The sequence below is a fragment of the Aureobasidium pullulans genome (assembly GCF_000721785.1).
Source record: "Aureobasidium pullulans EXF-150 unplaced genomic scaffold scaffold_31, whole genome shotgun sequence".
NCBI classification, from domain to species: Eukaryota; Fungi; Ascomycota; class Dothideomycetes; order Dothideales; family Saccotheciaceae; genus Aureobasidium; species Aureobasidium pullulans.
In genome coordinates this window covers 178,282-197,158 of record NW_021941051.1, presented here as the reverse complement: position 1 = coordinate 197,158, position 18,877 = coordinate 178,282, and the positions used below count along the sequence as shown (strand labels likewise).

Sequence of the window (18,877 nt, the reverse complement as noted above, 5' to 3'; positions counted from 1 at the left end):
ATCATGAGCCTGTTCCATTTTTCCAGGCGAGTCAAACAGTAATGTTCCGACTTTTTCTCTCGTCTGCAGGTGAAAGCGGCTCAGATGTTCGTTCCGAGCGCTGGAGCACAATCGTTCCTTCCATCCTGGACAACAGCAGGGAGGAAGATGGATGTCGATAGTGCAAAAAGAAAGAAGATTTGCCCGGTCTAGGATTCGAACCAACGTCTGTAGGGTAGTGCTTGGTAGCGACCGAGTAACACAATTCGGAACACAGCAGCCGTTCCCTCACACCACCCCACCACCGGGTGAGAAAGTGGTGGTCTTGTGCAAAACTATACTATCATTCCAGCCATGAGCTACCTTTGAGCTGAGGTCCCTTTCCTTCCCATCCATTGTGTAATGATCTCCTTGACATGCATGCTTTGGCACAATTGCGCTTTACCGGGACATCCCCAGCAGCCTCGATCCTTGGCTGTTGTGCCTTCCATTCCATGAGTGAAGCGCCTTGTTTTAGCAGGGAAGAGCGACCCTGCATAGTCATTTGCACGTGTGAATTCATCAACGCGCGATCTTCTCCTCCACAACCACTGTTTCTACCTGCACTCCTCCACGATTCACATCAACCACCAGATTCGACATTTCTCGTTACTACTGTCGAGGACTGCAGTGCACGTCACTCATCAGCTCGACAAATTACTCGACACTTCGGCCACTGCTCGTTTCGCCTTCATCGCTGCCTGTATCCCTTTCGTCGCGTTCATCGGTTTCTGCTGCTTGCTTGTCTTTTGGTAGACATCCATCGCCTTGATTTTCTCTGGAGAGTCTGTTGTCTTCTTCTATGGAGCTCGGTTGAGATCTGGCTACAGACACCTACGACTTCGCGCAAGACTGGTTCCAAGGACTCAGTTTTCTCCCCCTTTGTGAGTATATCTGAGACTCTACTCAAGCTGGACCCACTGACACAAATTTGTAGAGCTCTCTCAATGAGTTATATTGCTGAATACGTGTTCGACTATGGACAGCTCGAGTCAAGCTTTGTGTGCGCTTTGAAACATTGGAAGCCACAAACCGTGTCTTTCCTGGAGTTGCCTCCCGAGATACGCAACATGATCTACAACTTGCTGGTGAACGAAACAAAGGATCGTAACCAACGTCTCCTCGATTTCGAACCCGGAAGTCTCTTTGCCGCACCATCTCTGAACATGCTGCACACATGCACGCAGGTGCAACAGAAGCTTTTGCCGTTGTACTTTCCATCATCACCCCACATCTCCGCATGTCGTCTCGGGACGGTCTACGTACACGCACGTTCGATTATGCGTTCCAAGCTGAGGTTGTTGTCTGGCTGGACAGAAAGGGACCGGACGCTGCGGATTACTTCCATGCTTTAGTTCTAAGGTCTTCTGATCGTCCATATATCAACTGCTCGATCAAAATCCACGAGTCGATGGGTCTGAAAGCCAAAATCTGGGCATCCTGGACGTCCAAAAGACACGAGGGCCTCGAAGCGTCTGCAAATCACACACTGGCGGAGAAGATCACTGACTCCCTCAAGATCTCCAAGACTGGACTGCTGGGACTACGGCATTTCGAACTTGCCGAAGAGGCCATTGAACAGCTTCAGCGCAAGATTGAGTCTTTAGACTGGACGGGAAGGGCCCTGTGAGCAGAGATTGGACTTTGAGAAAGACAGCAATTCTTCGTGCTGACTTTGATGGATGGAATGGCATGAACAAGTCGCTAAGAACACAATGATTGCTGCCTCCAAGGACAGCATCACATCACCTTTCACAGCTTTATACCTGGCTCACAATCTCGCTCTTACCATCAAGGCATAGTACGCTTTTATTTAGTAAGCATCACTACACCTAACTATCTGCTAGCATCTTCCAACTTCTTCGTGATGTCTGATTCATGGGATAAGACGTGGGTGTCTATTTAATAGCTTTGAGGCAGGGTTACCTTAGCAGGATCAGATAAGATAGCTATGATCAGACAAAAGCCTTCACCCACCACATCGCAACGACATGCTGAGCTACAAAGTCATGGTGTATGTACAAGTAGTCGGATAATCGAATGCCTGTCAGTTCTTATTGTCTGAATTGCTCGAGAGCAAGTTTCGACACACGCTAACCTCGGCAGCCTGAATTGAAGCCCTTACCCCACTCGAGTAGACATACTTCCATTCATCCACCTATCCTAGTTTGTGCCGTTGCAATTGCAGCTACTCTTCATCCCATGATCATTCGGGGTTTCTATGCCTGCCTATTTGAGACCGGAGCCCTGACTTTGTTCCGTCGGCAAAACATTACAATGCACGCCCAGGCAAAGACGACCTCCGTACCAATTCAGGTATGGCAGACCTTCTGATTTATGCAATGTTTACAGGTTGATCAATCTGAGACAAGATATATAGTCCACCCCATTGCCGCCATGGAATCTCTAGACCAGCAATATCCAGATCTTTTCAGCAGTTGAGATCATGTTTGTCAACATTCCTATTGTGCTTTCGCTCAGTCTTCTCTGTGGCAGTGTAGTCGCCGCACCCAAGAAATGTCCCAAGGGTTTCGTGACCACGACGGGCACGAAATTCCAACTTGATGGCAAGGACTTTTACTTTGCAGGCACGAATGCTTACTACTTCCCATTCGACAACGTACGTCTCTTCTATGCTGATCCTTCCATTGGATATATAGATGGCTGATACCCTGCACAGAACCAGACAGATGTCGAGCTTGGTCTCACGGCTGGCAGAAAAGCAGGTCTTCCTGTCTTCCGCACTTGGGGCTTCAACGACAAGAATGCAACATATGTCACTGGCGGACTACCTCAATATGGAGCCGAAGGTGCCGGAACCACTGAAGTCGTCTTCCAGAGATGGGCAAATGGTAAATCCACGATCGATGTCACACCCTTCGATAAAGTCGTCAATGCAGCAACGAAGGTCGGCAGCAAGTTGATTGTACCTTTGACCAACGATTGGGCCGACTATGGTGGTATGGATGTGTACACTGTTAACCTTGGTGGCAAGTATCACGACGATGTGAGTAACGATGTCCCACCTTTGACGACATCTTTCGTGTTGACATATCCATAGTTCTACCGCGATCCCATGATCAAGGCAGCATTCAAACGCTACGTGAAAGCCATGGTCACACGGTACAAGAACTCTCCAGCGATCATGGCCTGGGAACTCGCCAACGAACCCCGCTGCGCCGGCGACGCCGTCCGCAATCTACCCAGTTCTGGAAACTGCACAGCCGCTCTCCTTACCCAATGGACCGACGAAATGAGCACATACATCAGAAGCCTAGATCCCTACCACCTAATCACCTGGGGCGGTGAAGGCGGCTTCAACGACCCCAGCAATGAAGATTGGGCATACAATGGTTCTGATGGTGGTGACTTTGACGCCACTATCGCTTTGCAGAATATTGATTTTGGAGTGTTCCATACTTATCCTGATTGGTGGAGTAAGACGGTTGAGTGGGCGGATCAGTGGATCAGGGATCATGCTGCTTCGGGTAGGAAAGCTGGAAAGCCTGTTGTTCATGAGGAATATGGTAATCTTTTCCTCTTCTTTCAATGCCCCTTCTGATGGACCAAAAGCTGACAAGGACACTTACAGGTTGGTTGACAGCCTCCGCACGACTGCAATATCTCAACAAAACCGCAGCTGCCAATGAAACCAGAGTCGCCGTCATTGGAGGTTGGCAGAAAATCTCGCTGGAGGAAAAGATGAGTGACATGTACTGGCAATTCGGCTACTCAAACTACTCTTACGGTCGCAACAACAATGATGGCTTTACGATTTACCTTGACGAGTGAGTTCACTGCGAAAATCGAAAATGCTTGATGCGAATACTGATTTTTGTGATGCGCAGTGCTGAAGCCAAACCTCTTGTTTACGAACATGCGAAAGCTGTTGCAGCCCTGAATCGTTGGTGAACTCCGTGAGTTACGCAGGCTTATTGGTCTTCAAGAGAGGAGGATGATAAAGATGGAAGCGGATGATGAGTCGGAAAATGGTTCGGAAGACGAGTCTGAAGACGAGGTGGAAAATACTTCTTCAATGACCTTCGCTGGTGAGGAAGAAGAGAGATTGGGAGGAAGCATCGATGTCGACCGGGCAAACGTCGGGAAGTTCTCCAAAGTCCATTTTCCGACCACAGGTCGCACTTTACACATGTTTCTTTGTCAATCGGAGGCGCATTCGCATTTCTGTGGCTAAGTTTCTTCTTCCTTTCCTTGTTACCATAGCTAGGCAATCAGAACCCCGTTGCCATCGCTCAACCAACCAAGCAGTTCGTCCAAAACACACTCTCGCTTATCCGCGGTGCCTGATATATCCCTATCAGAAGGCAAAAAAGGTTTCGACCGACTTTATCGAACTCATGTGTATCAGGAAGACCGTTTTCTTCTCCTTGACCTCCGTCGGGCCGCTCTGGGTGGCATCGTTCAAGACTGTCCATTGCTCGCACGCAGGGTCCAGAGAGCTAAGTTCAGAGGTGAACTGATACAGCCACGACCCCCTGGTTATGGATGTGTTAGTCGCATAGCCACGACGGCCTCTCTATTCGCAGCGGGCGATCTAAACCACGCCGGAAAGCATCTCTAAGAACTTATAATAGGCCATATCGGGACCTTTGACCTTGGCTTTAGGAGCAGGCGGCTTGCCTCCGATCAGATTTAGGTGAGTAATGATGGGAACGTGAAAGAGAAATCCAGTTCGGAAGCTTTTGCACTCGCTGGGATAGTAGTGTTGACCAGACTTGATGGCGCACAAGACGGCTCACAATTTCGTCCACTGTACGTCACTCGCGGTGCCTTAGGGGACCCGGTATACTGCAGGCTTCCATACACTCGCGCTTTTGGCTTCTCGTTCTTCTTTCTACAAGTTTCCACCCAATCGTCTCTACAGGAGTTGAAAACTCAGCATCGAGCGTTTACTATTCGGTGACACAGGCTTGTCTTTTGTTATCAATTATTTTTCAGGGGCGTTCAATATCATGGCTGAAGGTTGGAGAGTCAGGAGGAAAGTTACATAGCCAAAACATAACTCCCCAATGATAGATACCAAGAGCTCATCCAAGTGCAGCGTACCTATCACAGTATAATTGTGTTATCGACGATTCTCAGTGTCCCGAGACATCTTTCAAGGTGATTTGTTAGTGATTTTCATGTTCGTGTGCGATGAGCTTGCGGTAAAGGTACACCAAGTTGAGTGCAAGCCTTGCATGTGGGAAGTATGCTGGATGCCCACAGCAAGCTTTGTTCATAAACATCGAGACTCAAGAGCGAGTATGTTGTCACCGCAACTCGATTACAGAGCTCCACCGTCTCGTCCGTACACTCGACTCAGGATTTCGTCGGTCGCTTATTGAGCTTGATTTTTTTTCCCCAACCACAAAAGCCATACACGAGCGCACACGACAATTTTACCATCTCTTCCTTTCAACTTCGAGACCCGCACGGCCTATTATCACCATCAGGTAACTCCTAATCTCTCTCTCCTGACAGACAGCACGTTGAACTAACACAAGGTAGAGATGGAGGGTCAGGATCGTGCCCGTCAACAGAGCGCTCTCGACATCGACTTTACGGTAGATGGCGCCGACATGGACACGATGCGCAAGAAGGTCCTTGAAAGCATCGGATTCACCATGGTCCAAAACGATGGAGATGAATCGATGGGACTACCGAGGTTCCAGCGATTGACGAGTCGCGACATTCAGACGATCCATGATTCTACTCACTATGCTGCTGTTCAGAGTCAATCTATCGCTTCGCGTTCTGTCGAGCCGGCTCTCGGGGCTAAGCATCGCATAAGTACCTTTTCTCATATACCCTCTTCTCTTTCTCGCCAGGGCCAGGCATACTCCTACGATCAGCCATCTGTAGCCTTCGACGAAGAAGACTCGACCCCTGCCGAAATTGCTGCCCAAAGACGCGATGGGTTACTTGACGGTAACATCTCAGCTCAGGGTCAGGCGACACAGTCTTCCTTCCAGGCCGATACGGAGCTGATGCAGCAGTCTCATCGCCCTCTACCCACTTCGCCCTATCATGTCCTATCCGTTGAGCACCATCGCGATGCAGGAATTCAGCGTCCGGCTTCCCCCCGTCGTCGTCCTCTGCTGGATCGACTTGATGATCTGCGAGCTCCTGTTGACGCTGTCCTCGATTGCGCTCTGCCCGCCAGTCAACGTTTCTCTCAGTCTACTCGTTCTGCTCGCCGAAGCGAGCGCAGCATCATGAACACCTACAACTCCCCTGTCCGCTCTATGGGTCCTGGGATCCCTACCATGGCTTCATTAAATTTGAGCATACCTTTGTATCTTCGGGGCATCGAGCAGCCGCGTAAAGGTGGTAACAGAGACTTGAGAAATTTGAGCTTTGTCCCATCACCCCTTCGCAATGAGATCAACTTCTCAACCTCCGACAGGGACCTTCCCTCGTCCTCCAGCGAGGAGATTACTTCGGTCGCCCTTGCTCATGCTTCCGAGACCGCCATTCCTTCTCACGGGCCCGAGCAGACTACTACTCTTCACGAGTCGGAGAAAACTATCGGCGAGGAGCCTCCTCGTCAGCCGGAGGAGGCTATCTCTTCTCCCCAGGCCGAGCAGGCCGCCTCTTCTCACGAGCTGGAACACACATCCCTCGCACACGAGCCCAACTCGGTGCATACCACTCCATCTCACGAGCTTCAACAGCCCACTTGTTCTGACCAGTCCGAGGGCGCCAGCTCGTCTCAACAATCCGAGCACAATACTCCTTCCCACCCACCTTCTCTCGAGCGCATAGTTCCTTGTCCGTCATCGCCTCGGCCTCGTTTCTCAAGCCAGCGTAGCTACACCTCGTCACTTCATCGCTGAATTAGCTAGGCTTCCGGTGTATCCGTGTCCACGAGCATCTGGTTCCTCTGGGCTCTCTGAATACATTGGCAGCCTTCGTCACCTGCTTCCATGTTTCTCAACTACGGCGAGTTTGCTCTCGACAAAGATTTACGCTGAGACGCGATAGATACCACGATCACGAATATCCAAGTTACCCAATATCTGGTAGAACAGTACAGTCGAGGAAGCATTGAGCATACTTCCTTGAACCTTCTTTGTTCGAGATTCTGGAACTCGACATGAACTTTCACCGATTCTTTGTCCAACCGAATGCGCTGTTTCTGTTGCTTTGTCGCTTTCTTTCTTCGCACATCCGGAGTACTACATCGTCAACTATGCTTCTGTGGTTTCTTCAGACGCTTTTTGTGACTGGGCGTCCTTGCTCAAGACTTATTGCGTTCACGGCAGATACTAAAGGAGGAGTCGCTCAGCATGGTTTTTTTTTTGCTATGAATGTCTCGAGGAGAGCTCATCCGCACACTTTTCACTTTCTTGATTTCTGTATTGCGTTCGGCATGTGAACTTTAAAGTTCCTTGGGGAGTTGGGAGTTGGGCGCTCACTTTCGCTTTGCGTCTGTGCTAATTGCTTTTCGGGTTTGTTTTTGTAGCTTTTGATCTTGGAGAGCTCAAGGAGTTTGGGCGATCAAAGATGGAATTTCGTGCTAGCATACTAGCGTAAATAGATAAACCCTCCTCTTCCTGTGTCATCACTTGCACTTTCTATTATGTGCTGTTGTTGCTTTCCCTTCGACGGAGAGAGAAGATAGATCAATCGCACAAGCAGCAGCGCAGGCCATTAAGGGCCTGGTTGATCGGAACACGATACGCACGCCATATGGTCGTAAACTGAAGAAAGACACTCTAATCGAGGAGGATGCCATGCTCTATACAGAGAGGGACGGAAGTTTTAGAACACATCGCGTTGCACTCCTTGCACCGGAAAAGAATTTCGACCATGAGAGAGATGTGCTAGATTTTGATCTGCTTTTTCTCTTCTAGTTGCAGAATTGGGACTTATTGCTATTCCTTTGCTCCGGATCATGCTAAAATGGTCGCGAGAGGTGTTCGTTCTACTAATGCCATCTGCAAAGGTCGTTTTGATTGGAAGAGGCGGGATGGCCGATATCTCTTGCTTGATCTTTGTTTCTAGCTAGCTTTCGTTTTCCCTTAGTCTCTTATGAGATGGAATTGGCTTTCCATAAAGCATCTTCATAGTTTGCTTGTAGAGACGCCTTTGTGCACATTTGCTAGAATAACGTAGCAAAGGATAGCACCATGGCCTTGATGAAGCAGCATTTGGTTACATCAAAGCGCATATACAAGCACATCTCTCACATACAGAAAGCAATTTTCCGGTCTTCGACTTCTATTGAATACCTATTCTAGCAAGGATTGTGGTATAACATCATATCAGAGCGCAAGATGTCTCTAAAACTTGTTGTCTCGTCTGCTAGAAGCATTATCTCCATAGTAATATGTGTATACAATACTTGTCGCATTATGTCATGCTCATCTAGAAGAGGTTGTCGCCAGTCCATCGCCAAAAAGTACTTTTCGACTATATGATCTTGGGAACCCTAGATGTTTCGTTTCCTTGTTGGAGCCTGTCATCGAAAGTTCGACCAAATGTCGATTTCGTTGCTGCTCGACAAACCTGCATAAAGTCTCCACTGGCTTCCATGCTGGCTCGCTCTTTGAGCCTGTGCCTCGTACTATAAGATTTTTACGGAAGAGATACTTTGTGTTCCAAAAGTCGATTTTAGTGATTGTATCCATTACGATTCTCCTTGCTTGCTTGCTGTTTTTTACTCAATCCTTATTCCTTGCTTATCAGTGATTCTGTCAAGGAGTTTCGCCTTTGTCTACTATCCGCTAGAATTTTCTAGCAAATTGTAGTAGCAATCATGGCCTTTGTTGGGGTAGCATTCGTTGGGATTGGGTAGATATATAAGGCTGTCTCTCCTCTCATAAACAGAGATCATGTCTCACACTCTTAGCTTTTACTAGCTCATGATCCCGGAAAGCAAACGGCCTTCTGGAATAACTTTGCAGCCTACTGTCGAGACAGCATCCTTTTGCAAATATCGACACTAATGCGTCTTACGTTTTGGCATTCTGTCTTTGACAGGTCGTGTGTATACTTTGAATTCCCTCTCTCCTTCCTCTCTCGGTCTCTCTTTCTCCTCACGATCATTACAACTCGCTAAATCATCCATCACAACCGTAGTAGTGTCGGACCATGACTTGCCTCCTATAGACGTTGCTAGTCTTAATGCATCAGTCCCTGAGCACACTGCTGCATCATCTTAGCCTCATACTGGGAATGTCGCCCTTGCTCACGATTCTGAGGCCGCCATTCCTTCTCTCAAATATGTTCAACGATCACAGCAGCTCCGCTTAGGTAAGCACACAACGCGCAGAAGCTTAGGGCTCTCATGATTCTGATAAGTTTGCCCATCAGACAGAGCTTTCTGTCATGGAGTCCACCATCGCCTTCAAGGTCAAGACCGTTCGCGGGCCCGCTTAATGCCTTCTATTCATTTCTAATGAGACCTTTGTAAGTGATCGTCGTCTCTTGACCTTTTCCTTGTGCTAACGCTCCTGAGGGTTTCCGTGCTTCTATCAGCGAAGTTTTTCCGACCAAGACCCACCCTGTTTCCCGTTCTTCCTTATTGTATTTTCACCACCCACAAACAACGTACTCTTGTCCGACATGTCCTTTCTCTTTGCTTATGGACTCTGAATTCTCTGACAAGCTGGAGACACTGGAAGGGAGCAGCGACACCGTTGAGCACCTACCACGAGATGGGGTTTATTGAACGACTCATCGAAGGCTGCACAGCTAGACTTCCGCTTCGGCGCTTCCAGCCTCAGAATTTGCAAGTTGGCTCTGGAGGGCCTCCAGACTGCGAACGTACTCGACAATATGCTGGCATGCTGATCGAGAAGGTATAAACTCAGCAACAAAGCAAGAAGCGCCCCGTACAACCTTCTTATAAACTGAGCCAGTCACCCACTCTGAACAATGAACATCACCTATATATACCGAGATCTCAGCAGCATGCTGATCGCGTGCCATTCGTACCCAGATGACCCAGAACAGGGACCTGCACCACGCTAGTCGAGTCGTAGCCATCACCAGCACACAGAAGAAGAAATGAGAGGAGAAAGAGGAGTGACAAGACCAGTCTTCTTGACAGGTGATGGACAGTTTGCATGCAATATCTTTGTCACCCTTGGCCAGGAAAACATTGACAGGTCCACCGTCACCCCCCGCAGTATTGGTTTTGTTGATCTCGATGTGGGCGCCATCATTCTCGACTTCGCCATCAACGGAGAGAGCTTAGTCCAGCCCCGACTCCGTGCCGCTTTCAGAGCCTAATCTCTGGTTGCTCGAACAATGGAGACATCGGATACTCATCAGAGGCAAGCGCGTCAACCTCCATGAGCCGTCACCACTTCGCGCAGTAGATTCAAGGCGAGGAAGGTCGATCTGCTTGGTACCATCGTCGCTAACTCATCTGATCTCGTGCAAGATGGCTTCTTCATCATCACCGCTGGACGTCTCAAGCTTCGAGCCTACCTCGGGGTAGTATACCACAAGTAGAGTCCGACTGTACCAGACTTTATCAGCGACTCGGAACCAGAAGCAGCGTTCGACCCATCACCTTCGGGTTGCTGATGGGGTTGAGAAAGATAACTACTTTACCGACTTCCGTGGGCAGTTCTGGGCGGAAGCTCGCACACGCGTGATGTGACTACTAGAAACTGCCACGACCCTCTTCGAAACTTTTGTCCAGACTCCAGGGGCTCTATCACAAGAGGCTCTTCTCGGACAACCGTGAGTTGGAGCAGGAACTCCGCTTGAAGTTCGGTGCGCTGGCAAGCCGCGAAGGAGTTCCTCCGACGCAAGGGTTGCCTTGACTGCTAAGGAAGAGGAGACCACCGAGTCGCTCGGCCAGGTCAACGAAACTGCTGTTATAAATACTCGCTCTACCATCAACGGAAGAAATAACAAGTACAACAAGACCGGCAGCACTATGTCGCCCTCGTCCTTGTATATAGACCCTACCCTCGATGTCTGATTCAAAGACGCTGTCTAATACATCTTGCTCACCGGATGTCTTTGCAAGAAAGATATTCACGCTCTAGAACAACATGCTGTTGTCAACTACGACTCCAATAATCTGGAGAGATGACATTAATGGCCTGTTGGTATAGAGAAGCCGCTTGTCCTTGTCTCAACTGGGCACCAAGATGGAGAGACATGCCAAGTATACAGCAGGGTACCAGGCGAAACACGCTCAACGAGGTAACAGCCGCTCCAGTCAGTCTGAACGTCTGTTCGTAGTGCAAAGAGGTGACGTTCTCTTCTTGCGCCGCAAGACACAATCCACTATACAGCATTGTGCGGTAGACGACGCAACCAGTACAGTCCTCCTCACTGTGCAACTCCTCAAGGATGCTGCAGAGGTCCATGGTCTCAAAAGTCTAGAGGAGACAAGTCCACCGAAGTCAGAGTGGCCCCCAAACGGCAACAACATCCGCACTGTTTCGATTGACACGTAAGTTGCAGATGACTGTTCGCCAGGAACAGAATGATACTGACGTGTTCATAGAGAGAGTTGCGTTGTGCCCAAGGATATGACTCCCCTACGAGGCTACAAGTACGCTCAATATATGATCGAGCTAGGTGTCGCCTTCATTGATGTAGACACCATCTGCGCTCACCACCACGACCGGGCTCTAGAAAAGAAATAGGAATATCGTTCTCTGCTTTTATCATTACTGTTGATTACGTTCTTTGGAGTTGCTATCCAATGAGCGCCAGAGCCTGTAATACATGTTCCGCCCTTGACCGTGAGTACTGCTCCTTCATCTCTTATCGACAAATGCTGAAAGTGGTAGAGCACCTTGACAAAAAAGCCTTGGTCGCAAAGATGAGCAAGGTGCAATTGTTCTTGTTCCTGACTTTACACGCACCCACGCACCTTCTTCTCTGTCAATGTACGTACAATCTTCATCAACGCTGCGTTCTTTCAGTTAATTGACCCCTTAGTATCAACATGTCAGAAAGCGCGGTCAACCGAACCATCTTCCCGTGACCCGTCTGCGAGGAGACCTTTGCATCCCCGGGGGCCAGAAGAGCTGATTCTGTACGGCGAGACGCACGACCCTGAGCCGACCTACCAGTACTACTTCCGCAAAGCCTGGTACGTGATGGTGTTCATAGAGGACCCTACCACCCGAACCTTCGTTGCGCTTCGGTCTTGGGCACCTGTGAAGCTCTAGGTCATGTCGCTAGGTCAACGCCAACGGCAACCATATCTGTGGCCGTGATTATTCTCTTCACGTTGCCCTCGGCCACAGCAGTGTTGAGCCCTCGACCTAAGCCCTCATTCCACACCCTTTCTCTCCTTTCCCGCCCATTCATTGACGACTGGCACGATACGACACAACTCTGTAGGGCATTTCATCGAGCGCCTTAAGGCTCTTAGGCACTTCTTGGGGGATATCGTTTGCCTCGGTCAGTTTCTCCAGACAGGGATCCTTGAATTGGAAAATGACTGTCTCTCTTTTTGCTTCTCGTTTAGTTTCTACACAATCAGAGCTTTGTTGAATTATCTTTCCCTTCGAAATTATCTTGGAAAGTTGTAAATGATGTATGCGGTGTATCATTCAGAGTCATTCTAAGCCATCAGTCTAACTCAAAAGGCTCGATATTTACCATCGATCGCTGCTTCCGTCCCTTGCTTAGCCTTTATCCCTTGCTTGTACTCTATACTATATATGAGATATGAGATCGAGGAACCTTTGTCGACTAGCTACTAGGACCGTCTGCCCAACAGGACTAGCAATTACAGCCTTACATTCTAGCGGAAATTATTGAGCTAACGCTTCTTGTCGTTTAAAAAGGCAGGACTTTCACTCTTAGCTTTTGTATTCTCTATCAAGTCGTAAGATCATAAGGACTACATCTCCTGGCGAATACATGTACTAATCTCAGAAATATCGTGCGGGCCTTTGGGTATATAAGAAGCTAGTATCTCTGGACCACAAAGATCTGCTAAAATGATTTTCAAAATGTAACATGCTTTTTAACATTGCTATATGATCGAGAGAAAGCAATATAGGATCACCTCCTCTCTCGACATCTAGATAACTTGTCCATACTACTAACTAGGTTACTGCCTTCGAGAGAGAGCACTTCCTGAAAAGGCATCGTCGTCGTCGACCCGGCGCTTACTAAGCATTCGACTCGACGACAAGATTCGTTCCCACTCGAGGCCCGTCGAACTCGAATCCTTGTCATATAAACTCTGCTTTTGTGTTAATCTCTCTTCTTCCTACCACAAAAACCACACGCGAGTAAGTACTTTTGCGACCTCATCTTCTTCAATCAACAACACCTCTTTCCACCAACATTGCCTCTTTTTCTTGTCAATCTCTCATTACTGAGCTCCTTTTGCATTACTAGTACCGCCTGCTATTACAACCCTCTTCTTCCACCACCACCACCTCTTTGAGTTATAATAATTTCACGATCCTAGCATACCCCTTGATTCTACCTTCCCATCCACAAAGCGGAAGACTAATACTTGTATCTCCAGTCATGTCCTCAATCACCGTTTGGAAGGCCACCTCCGATCCCTCGACCACCCTCGACCCTATGTCTTACATCCACGACGAGCTCATGGCCCTAGCTCCGACTGTCACGCCCAAGACCGACACCGAGTTGAGAGCATTCATCATCGATGGTCTGATGGCCAAATTTGGCAACAAGTACACTCATCCTTATGATGTAGAGTACTTGCTCGCTTACATTGTGGGTAACATGGATGTTACTGCTGCCGCCAAAGTCGCTACTACCGCTGCCTACGATCACGACAACTGCTCTACCGTCTCTTCAGATGGAGGGGTTGCTCTGACTGCTGAAGAAGAGGAGCTTCCCTACCGCCTTAGCTTGACTGGGGGCCACCTTCGTGGCTACGTCCAGGTCGATCCCGCCACCTACGCCAACGACTCCACATGGAGATGGTAAAGGCCGTCCACGAGCACAACGAGCCTGATCCCAGCAGGTCCGCCGACGACGTCTTCTGCGAGCAGGTCAAGGCTCTCATGGAGATGAAGAAGACTTGAAACGTCCTCTTACTCGACAACAATAACGAAGTACACACCGGTGGCTCCGGAGACAGCCGACCTCCCTGATTTTTGTTCCATTCATGCATATTTCTTTTCTCAACGAGACAGACGAACGAGATGACATACGACATACAACACGCAAAGTGATGGAAGCTGAACAAAAAGGAGTGGCTTTTTTGTTCATTACATACATAGGAGTGTGTTTTTGATGAGCGACAGAGGTGGAATACATACAACAAAGGAAAATTGAAAAGTTCAGAAAACCCCATAAAAGATATAAAACCCAAGCTAAACATAAGACTTCAATCTTACCAAAATCGCTCCTTTTACGACCCAGCACTTACTAAGTATTCGACTTTTCGACTCGACGACGAACTTCTCCCCCGATTCGAGGCCCGTCAAACTCTTGGTATATAAACCTTCTGCTTTTTGTTTTGGCTTGCCTTGCTGCCTTTTCCACCACGACAACCACTTTACGCGAGTACGGTCTTTTCTTCCATTAAACCCTATCTCCTTTTATCACTCCTCTCTTGATTTGTCAACTTTGTCTCCCTTTTGTCATTCATGTCCTTCATCATCTTTATCTTTCTTGAATATCGTGAGTACGCCTTTCTACTTCCGCACCCCTTGTCATCCACAGGCTAGGACTAAAACGCGTAATCTTCCAGCATTTCTGGTGATGGTTAATTCCTGCCGCGACATGAATTCAGTGAAGAATTACACCCCCTCTCCCAAGGCTATTAGCGAGGAGCTCGCCCACAAGGTCGACTTCTTCGACCCCATGGCCGAGAACCGTACAATGGGCGCCATCAACACCATGGCCCTCTATACAACGGCCCTCCTCGGCTACGTCTCCTTCTTATCCAGCAGCCCAGTCATCACCCTTGCCACACCATCTCTCGCCTCCCAGGAGGATAACTCAGATCTCGACGACGACATCATCCCTAATGGCTCGTGAATATCTCGAGCGCCAGCTCAAAAGATACTCTCCATCCATCATCAGTCATGTAGCTTCTTCGCCAAAGGACAACAGCGAGCCCACTTACACCAACTTGAGCGACACGACTTCTTTATAACCTCCATCAAGGGAATTACGCCCCCGCCAGCTCCTTCTTGTGCTATCTGTGGCAGCCCCGTCATGGACTCTGTCATCATTCATTCGCACACCCTTCCCAGCAGCCCCGCCGTCGATTTTTCTCCCAACTCCCCTAACAACCTCTTCACCCTCTCTGACCTCGAACATCGCGATCCTGATTACATACAAGCCGACTCCATCATCTACGCCAACGACAGCACTTGGAGATGGTGGAATTTCTTGCTCGAAGGTCATCCCTAAAGCACGACCGAGGAGCGATCAAACACTCCTACCGGGAGGTCAAGGGGTCTTTCGAGATGAAGGAGATGGGAAGAAGATATGATCTGGTTCCAACAACGAAACCTGCAGAGAGATCGGTGGCGCTTAGGGTTGCGCGAACGACGCGCCGATGCGATGACCAATAAAACAACGAAGGAACGTGGAGTTCAAAACCAAAGAGAGTGTATTTTTATCTTTCAGTATTACGACTAATTACATACACGACGGGGGGTTCTTCTAATGAGTGACGAAGGGTGGGCGGGAAGATGCAGGAAACGAAGGAAAAGGACAAAATAACCACACAGCATAAATCCCAAAAACACAAGACTTTGTTCCTACCAAAAATACATTACCGTTCCTTGTCCAGATTATGTGATTCCTTGTTTTCCCTTCTGACTTGTGCTATGATTATTGGGTAAGTTGTCTTGCAGAGCGCTCCGCTCGACAGCATTGATGATGAAATGGTCTTGCAAAGAGAGCGGGTGAAAAAGGGGCTCTCAAGGGACGTTGACGTGATCCCGACAAGATTCTTGCGTTTTGACGGCTAGCTGGGGAAGTACTCCGGAGGTTGAGAGCCTAGGAGAGGGGAGTAGAAGAGTATGAGAAAGGAGGATGTGGTGAGGTAGATGTCACATCCACATCTCGGTCAAGCCGTCGAAGGCGAACCATGGCTTCTCGATCTTCTCTGGTTGAGCGTTCTTCGCTGGCTCCTCGCTTCTTTTCTCCAGCATCCTATCTTTTCGGAAGACGGTCATGAAACTGACTGGACTGGATGAGGGACTGACGGTTCTGACGCCGGACGTGACAGTAGTGGCACCAACAGTGACAGTAGCGATACCTGAAGTCACAGTCGTAGGTCCGCCAGTTGTGACCGTACCAACCGTGACTGTAGCAACACCAGTAGCCACAGTCCTGTCAATGCTCGTGGTGACGGTAGACCCAGAAGCCGTGACAGTAGCATATCCACTGGGGACTATGATATCCGAAGTGACAGTCACAGCGCCAACAGTTACAGTCGAGGCGACAACACTTGATACGGAGCTGGAACTGCTGATTGATGCGACCAGCTGAGTAGAAGTGTAGACAGCTACAACACTAGTTGCGGTACCCACCACTGTCACGGTACTGCCGCCGGAAGCGATTGAGTACGTAGTGGTAACTCCACCCATGGTTTGCTCGACGACGACGGTTTCGGCCGATGGAGCTGCCGAGTTGACAGATCTGGTTCTGGCTGCCACCACACGTACTTGTGTAGCGATTGCCATACGAGTCGTGGGCGTGGTACTCGTAGTCGTTGATGATGGAGAGGGTGAGCTAGTGGTCGAAGGAGGATTCGAGCTTGAAGTGGTCGAAGGCGGAGGAGGCGGTGGCGAGCTTGACGTCGTCGAAGATGGAGCAACACTCGACGATGAAGGAGGCGGGGGTGGTGTGCTCGAGCTGCTCGAGCTAGAAGTGGCAATAGTAGATGAAGACGTTGTCGATGGGGGCGGTGGCGGAGGGGTGCTCGAGCTGCTCGAGCTGCTAACGTCTAAAAAAGACGGTGTTGTTGGGGTGGCCGACGACGAACTCGGTGTAGTCGATGCAGCGGATGGAGTTATCACAGACGCTCCTGTAGGATCCTGACAGATTGTTGTCCTGGATATGGAATATCCTTCAGGTACCAAATCTGAGGTTGATGATGACGACGTGCTTGAACTGCTAGTCGTACTTGGGGCTGCCGAGCTAGAGCTGGAAGAGGTCTGACTCTGTATCTTGTATGCATAGTCTCGACCAGCAATGGGCTGAGTCACGTTGCTCGAGCTCATTAAATGACAAGTACCGTTGCTTCGATCATAACTGTAGGAATTACATTGTGCGTTGCTGTCACAATAAGGAGCACAGCCTTCAAAGCTGCCTGACTGTACAGTGGCTACATCGCCTGGATCTGCCCTTGGAGAAAGGTTGGCAAGAATGGCGAAAAGATCTCTCGCCGCCTTCTTGGCACAGATGACAGCGTAGGTGACGTTGTTGCCATCGGTGAAGGTGTTGCCATTTGCTGCGATCTGATCGCAAGATCTCGCACCGACAGGATTGGTCGGTGTAGCCGAGGTCGATGATGTTGTGTTCGAAGCTATGGTGCTGCTGGACATTGTTGAGGTAGTCGAGTTGGACATTGTCATCGAGCGACTCGATGTAGTGTTTACACTCATGGTGGTAGACAAGCTGGCCAAGCTGGAAGTGCTATTCGCAGGTTTTGTCATAGATTGACTCGAGGTCGAGCTGTTCGAGAATTTGCCAGACGAAGTCATGGTCATGGTCGAAGATGGAGCCGTGACAATGCCACTAGTCATAGTCATGGTTGAGGATGCAGCAGTGGTAGTACTGTTATTGGTTGAGTTACTTGCACGGTTTTGAACAAGAGCAAAGGTGGTGCCGTTCTTTGTCATCTGACTGTTCTGGTCGACCGAGCTGTAATACGAACACATCATCGTGCTGTTGTCGTATGATGTGCCAGCACAGCTAGTACTGTTCGCACACTTGTTCAAGCACATATCGATACCAGCCTGGGCAGCAGCTCGCTTTCTCATGAGGTTGATCAAGCTACCGCTGTAGATGGTGTTGTTCTGGATTTGGAAGGTCACACCTGCAACTGTGGAAGCTGTTGCTGAAGCGGTTGACGACGTCGACGTGGACGAAGCTGTTGAGGACGTCGAGTTTGCTCGAGAGGTAGAGCTTGCGGAGCTCATAGAGCTTGACGTTGAGTTTCCGGAAGACATTGATGTGGAGCTGACAGCACTTGAACTCGAGTTCGTGTAGATACCACTAGAACTGCTGCTTGAGGTCATGGAACCAGAAGCGACAGTACCCGAAGACGAGCTTGACGAAGTTGAAGTGGTTTGGTCGCCTGTTTGGCGTTTTCTCAACGAAGCTTGCCCGTATGCATGCAATGGCTGACCAGCTATGCCATTGTCAATCGGAGGAGACCCCGCAACCTGTCATTGTGTGAGCTTTCGGTCAAGAGATTCGTGCAAGAGCAGCCAGAGAATGCAGAGCTCGTAAAGACTAGAGGACGTACCAGTTGATCCGGCTGCGGCCAAGCGTATCCAGGCGCGAACAGCTGCACGAGGCAGACTGCCGCAAATGATACGTCTGTGAAACGCATCTTGCGTGTGTTGAATGCTGATTATTGCTGTTCCAGTATGGGGCTGAGGTGTGTGAGCAATAGAACGAACGGGAAGTGTGAGAAGGGAAAAGTCGAGGAAGAAAACCCCGAACGTCAGCGTGAGCTCGGTGCTTTGAAGCATGCCATAGCTTAAGGAAACTTCAGTGGAGAAGAATGCTTTTTCCAGAGCATTGCATAGCCGCTATACCGCCTGACCAGTAGAATTGTTGTGATCTGACCTTGTTGTTGCTACAGGTATGGAGCCAAACCTTTCTTTTGTGATTCAATTGTGGACCGATGTGTTGTTCTTCCGTGCAAGAGGCCCATGCTAGTGCGGATAGACGGGTTGAGTAGATGCTG

General features: G+C 49.2%; 8 protein-coding genes across 8 annotated transcripts; 7 read left to right on the top strand and 1 right to left on the bottom strand.

Moving 5' to 3' along the window:
* The first annotated feature begins 131 nt into the window (after nucleotides 1-131).
* Nucleotides 132-1,089, top strand: M438DRAFT_144364 (uncharacterized protein). Its single transcript, XM_029898923.1, has 2 exons — nucleotides 132-902; nucleotides 956-1,089. Exons 1-2 carry the CDS (start codon nucleotides 396-398, stop codon nucleotides 980-982), a joined length of 534 nt encoding a protein of 177 aa, XP_029755833.1. The 5' UTR covers nucleotides 132-395; the 3' UTR covers nucleotides 983-1,089.
* A 106-nt stretch (nucleotides 1,090-1,195) lies between these two features.
* Nucleotides 1,196-1,648, top strand: M438DRAFT_339645 (uncharacterized protein; the record flags this gene model as incomplete). The annotated part of the gene is made up of 1 exon (XM_029904240.1): nucleotides 1,196-1,648. One exon carries the CDS (start codon nucleotides 1,196-1,198, stop codon nucleotides 1,646-1,648), a length of 453 nt encoding a protein of 150 aa, XP_029755832.1.
* Nucleotides 1,649-2,464: 816 nt separating this feature from the next.
* On the top strand, nucleotides 2,465-3,930 carry M438DRAFT_283419 (cellulase; the record flags this gene model as incomplete). The annotated part of the gene is made up of 5 exons (XM_029901384.1): nucleotides 2,465-2,638; nucleotides 2,699-3,025; nucleotides 3,080-3,545; nucleotides 3,611-3,806; nucleotides 3,867-3,930. The coding sequence occupies 5 exons, from the start codon at nucleotides 2,465-2,467 to the stop codon at nucleotides 3,928-3,930; spliced, it is 1,227 nt and encodes a 408-aa protein (XP_029755831.1).
* A 1,601-nt stretch (nucleotides 3,931-5,531) lies between these two features.
* On the top strand, nucleotides 5,532-6,857 carry M438DRAFT_359511 (uncharacterized protein; the record flags this gene model as incomplete). Its single annotated transcript, XM_029907343.1, has 1 exon — nucleotides 5,532-6,857. The coding sequence occupies one exon, from the start codon at nucleotides 5,532-5,534 to the stop codon at nucleotides 6,855-6,857; it is 1,326 nt and encodes a 441-aa protein (XP_029755830.1).
* A 4,150-nt stretch (nucleotides 6,858-11,007) lies between these two features.
* Nucleotides 11,008-12,024, top strand: M438DRAFT_144298 (uncharacterized protein). The gene is made up of 4 exons (XM_029898921.1): nucleotides 11,008-11,443; nucleotides 11,498-11,738; nucleotides 11,787-11,885; nucleotides 11,938-12,024. The coding sequence occupies exons 1-2, from the start codon at nucleotides 11,136-11,138 to the stop codon at nucleotides 11,637-11,639; spliced, it is 450 nt and encodes a 149-aa protein (XP_029755829.1). The 5' UTR covers nucleotides 11,008-11,135; the 3' UTR covers nucleotides 11,640-11,738; nucleotides 11,787-11,885; nucleotides 11,938-12,024.
* Nucleotides 11,707-12,490, top strand: M438DRAFT_409375 (uncharacterized protein). The gene is made up of 2 exons (XM_029910013.1): nucleotides 11,707-11,885; nucleotides 11,938-12,490. Exons 1-2 carry the CDS (start codon nucleotides 11,771-11,773, stop codon nucleotides 12,168-12,170), a joined length of 348 nt encoding a protein of 115 aa, XP_029755828.1. The 5' UTR covers nucleotides 11,707-11,770; the 3' UTR covers nucleotides 12,171-12,490.
* A 2,231-nt stretch (nucleotides 12,491-14,721) lies between these two features.
* Nucleotides 14,722-15,357, top strand: M438DRAFT_339641 (uncharacterized protein; the record flags this gene model as incomplete). The annotated part of the gene is made up of 2 exons (XM_029904239.1): nucleotides 14,722-14,975; nucleotides 15,033-15,357. The coding sequence occupies 2 exons, from the start codon at nucleotides 14,722-14,724 to the stop codon at nucleotides 15,355-15,357; spliced, it is 579 nt and encodes a 192-aa protein (XP_029755827.1).
* Nucleotides 15,358-15,762: 405 nt separating this feature from the next.
* Nucleotides 15,763-18,852, bottom strand: M438DRAFT_144269 (uncharacterized protein). Its single transcript, XM_029898920.1, has 2 exons — nucleotides 18,431-18,852; nucleotides 15,763-18,347 (listed from the first exon to the last, which is right to left on the bottom strand). Exons 1-2 carry the CDS (start codon nucleotides 18,515-18,517, stop codon nucleotides 16,005-16,007), a joined length of 2,430 nt encoding a protein of 809 aa, XP_029755826.1. The 5' UTR covers nucleotides 18,518-18,852; the 3' UTR covers nucleotides 15,763-16,004.
* Nucleotides 18,853-18,877: the final 25 nt, after the last annotated feature.

Excerpts from the sequence above, each read along its gene's own strand:
- M438DRAFT_409375 (XM_029910013.1), top strand. The coding sequence starts at position 11,771 with ATGCTGAAAGTGGTAGAGCACCTTGACAAAAAAGCCTTGGTCGCAAAG. Across the intron at positions 11,886-11,937 it reads GCACCTTCTTCTCTGTCAAT|TATCAACATGTCAGAAAGCG; the intron begins GTACGTACAATC and ends TTGACCCCTTAG.
- M438DRAFT_144269 (XM_029898920.1), bottom strand. The coding sequence starts at position 18,517 with ATGCGTTTCACAGACGTATCATTTGCGGCAGTCTGCCTCGTGCAGCTG. Across the intron at positions 18,348-18,430 it reads GGCCGCAGCCGGATCAACTG|GTTGCGGGGTCTCCTCCGAT; the intron begins GTACGTCCTCTA and ends ACACAATGACAG.
- M438DRAFT_144364 (XM_029898923.1), top strand. The coding sequence starts at position 396 with ATGCATGCTTTGGCACAATTGCGCTTTACCGGGACATCCCCAGCAGCC. Across the intron at positions 903-955 it reads ACTCAGTTTTCTCCCCCTTT|AGCTCTCTCAATGAGTTATA; the intron begins GTGAGTATATCT and ends ACAAATTTGTAG.
- M438DRAFT_144298 (XM_029898921.1), top strand. The coding sequence starts at position 11,136 with ATGGAGAGACATGCCAAGTATACAGCAGGGTACCAGGCGAAACACGCT. Across the intron at positions 11,444-11,497 it reads CGCACTGTTTCGATTGACAC|AGAGAGTTGCGTTGTGCCCA; the intron begins GTAAGTTGCAGA and ends ACGTGTTCATAG.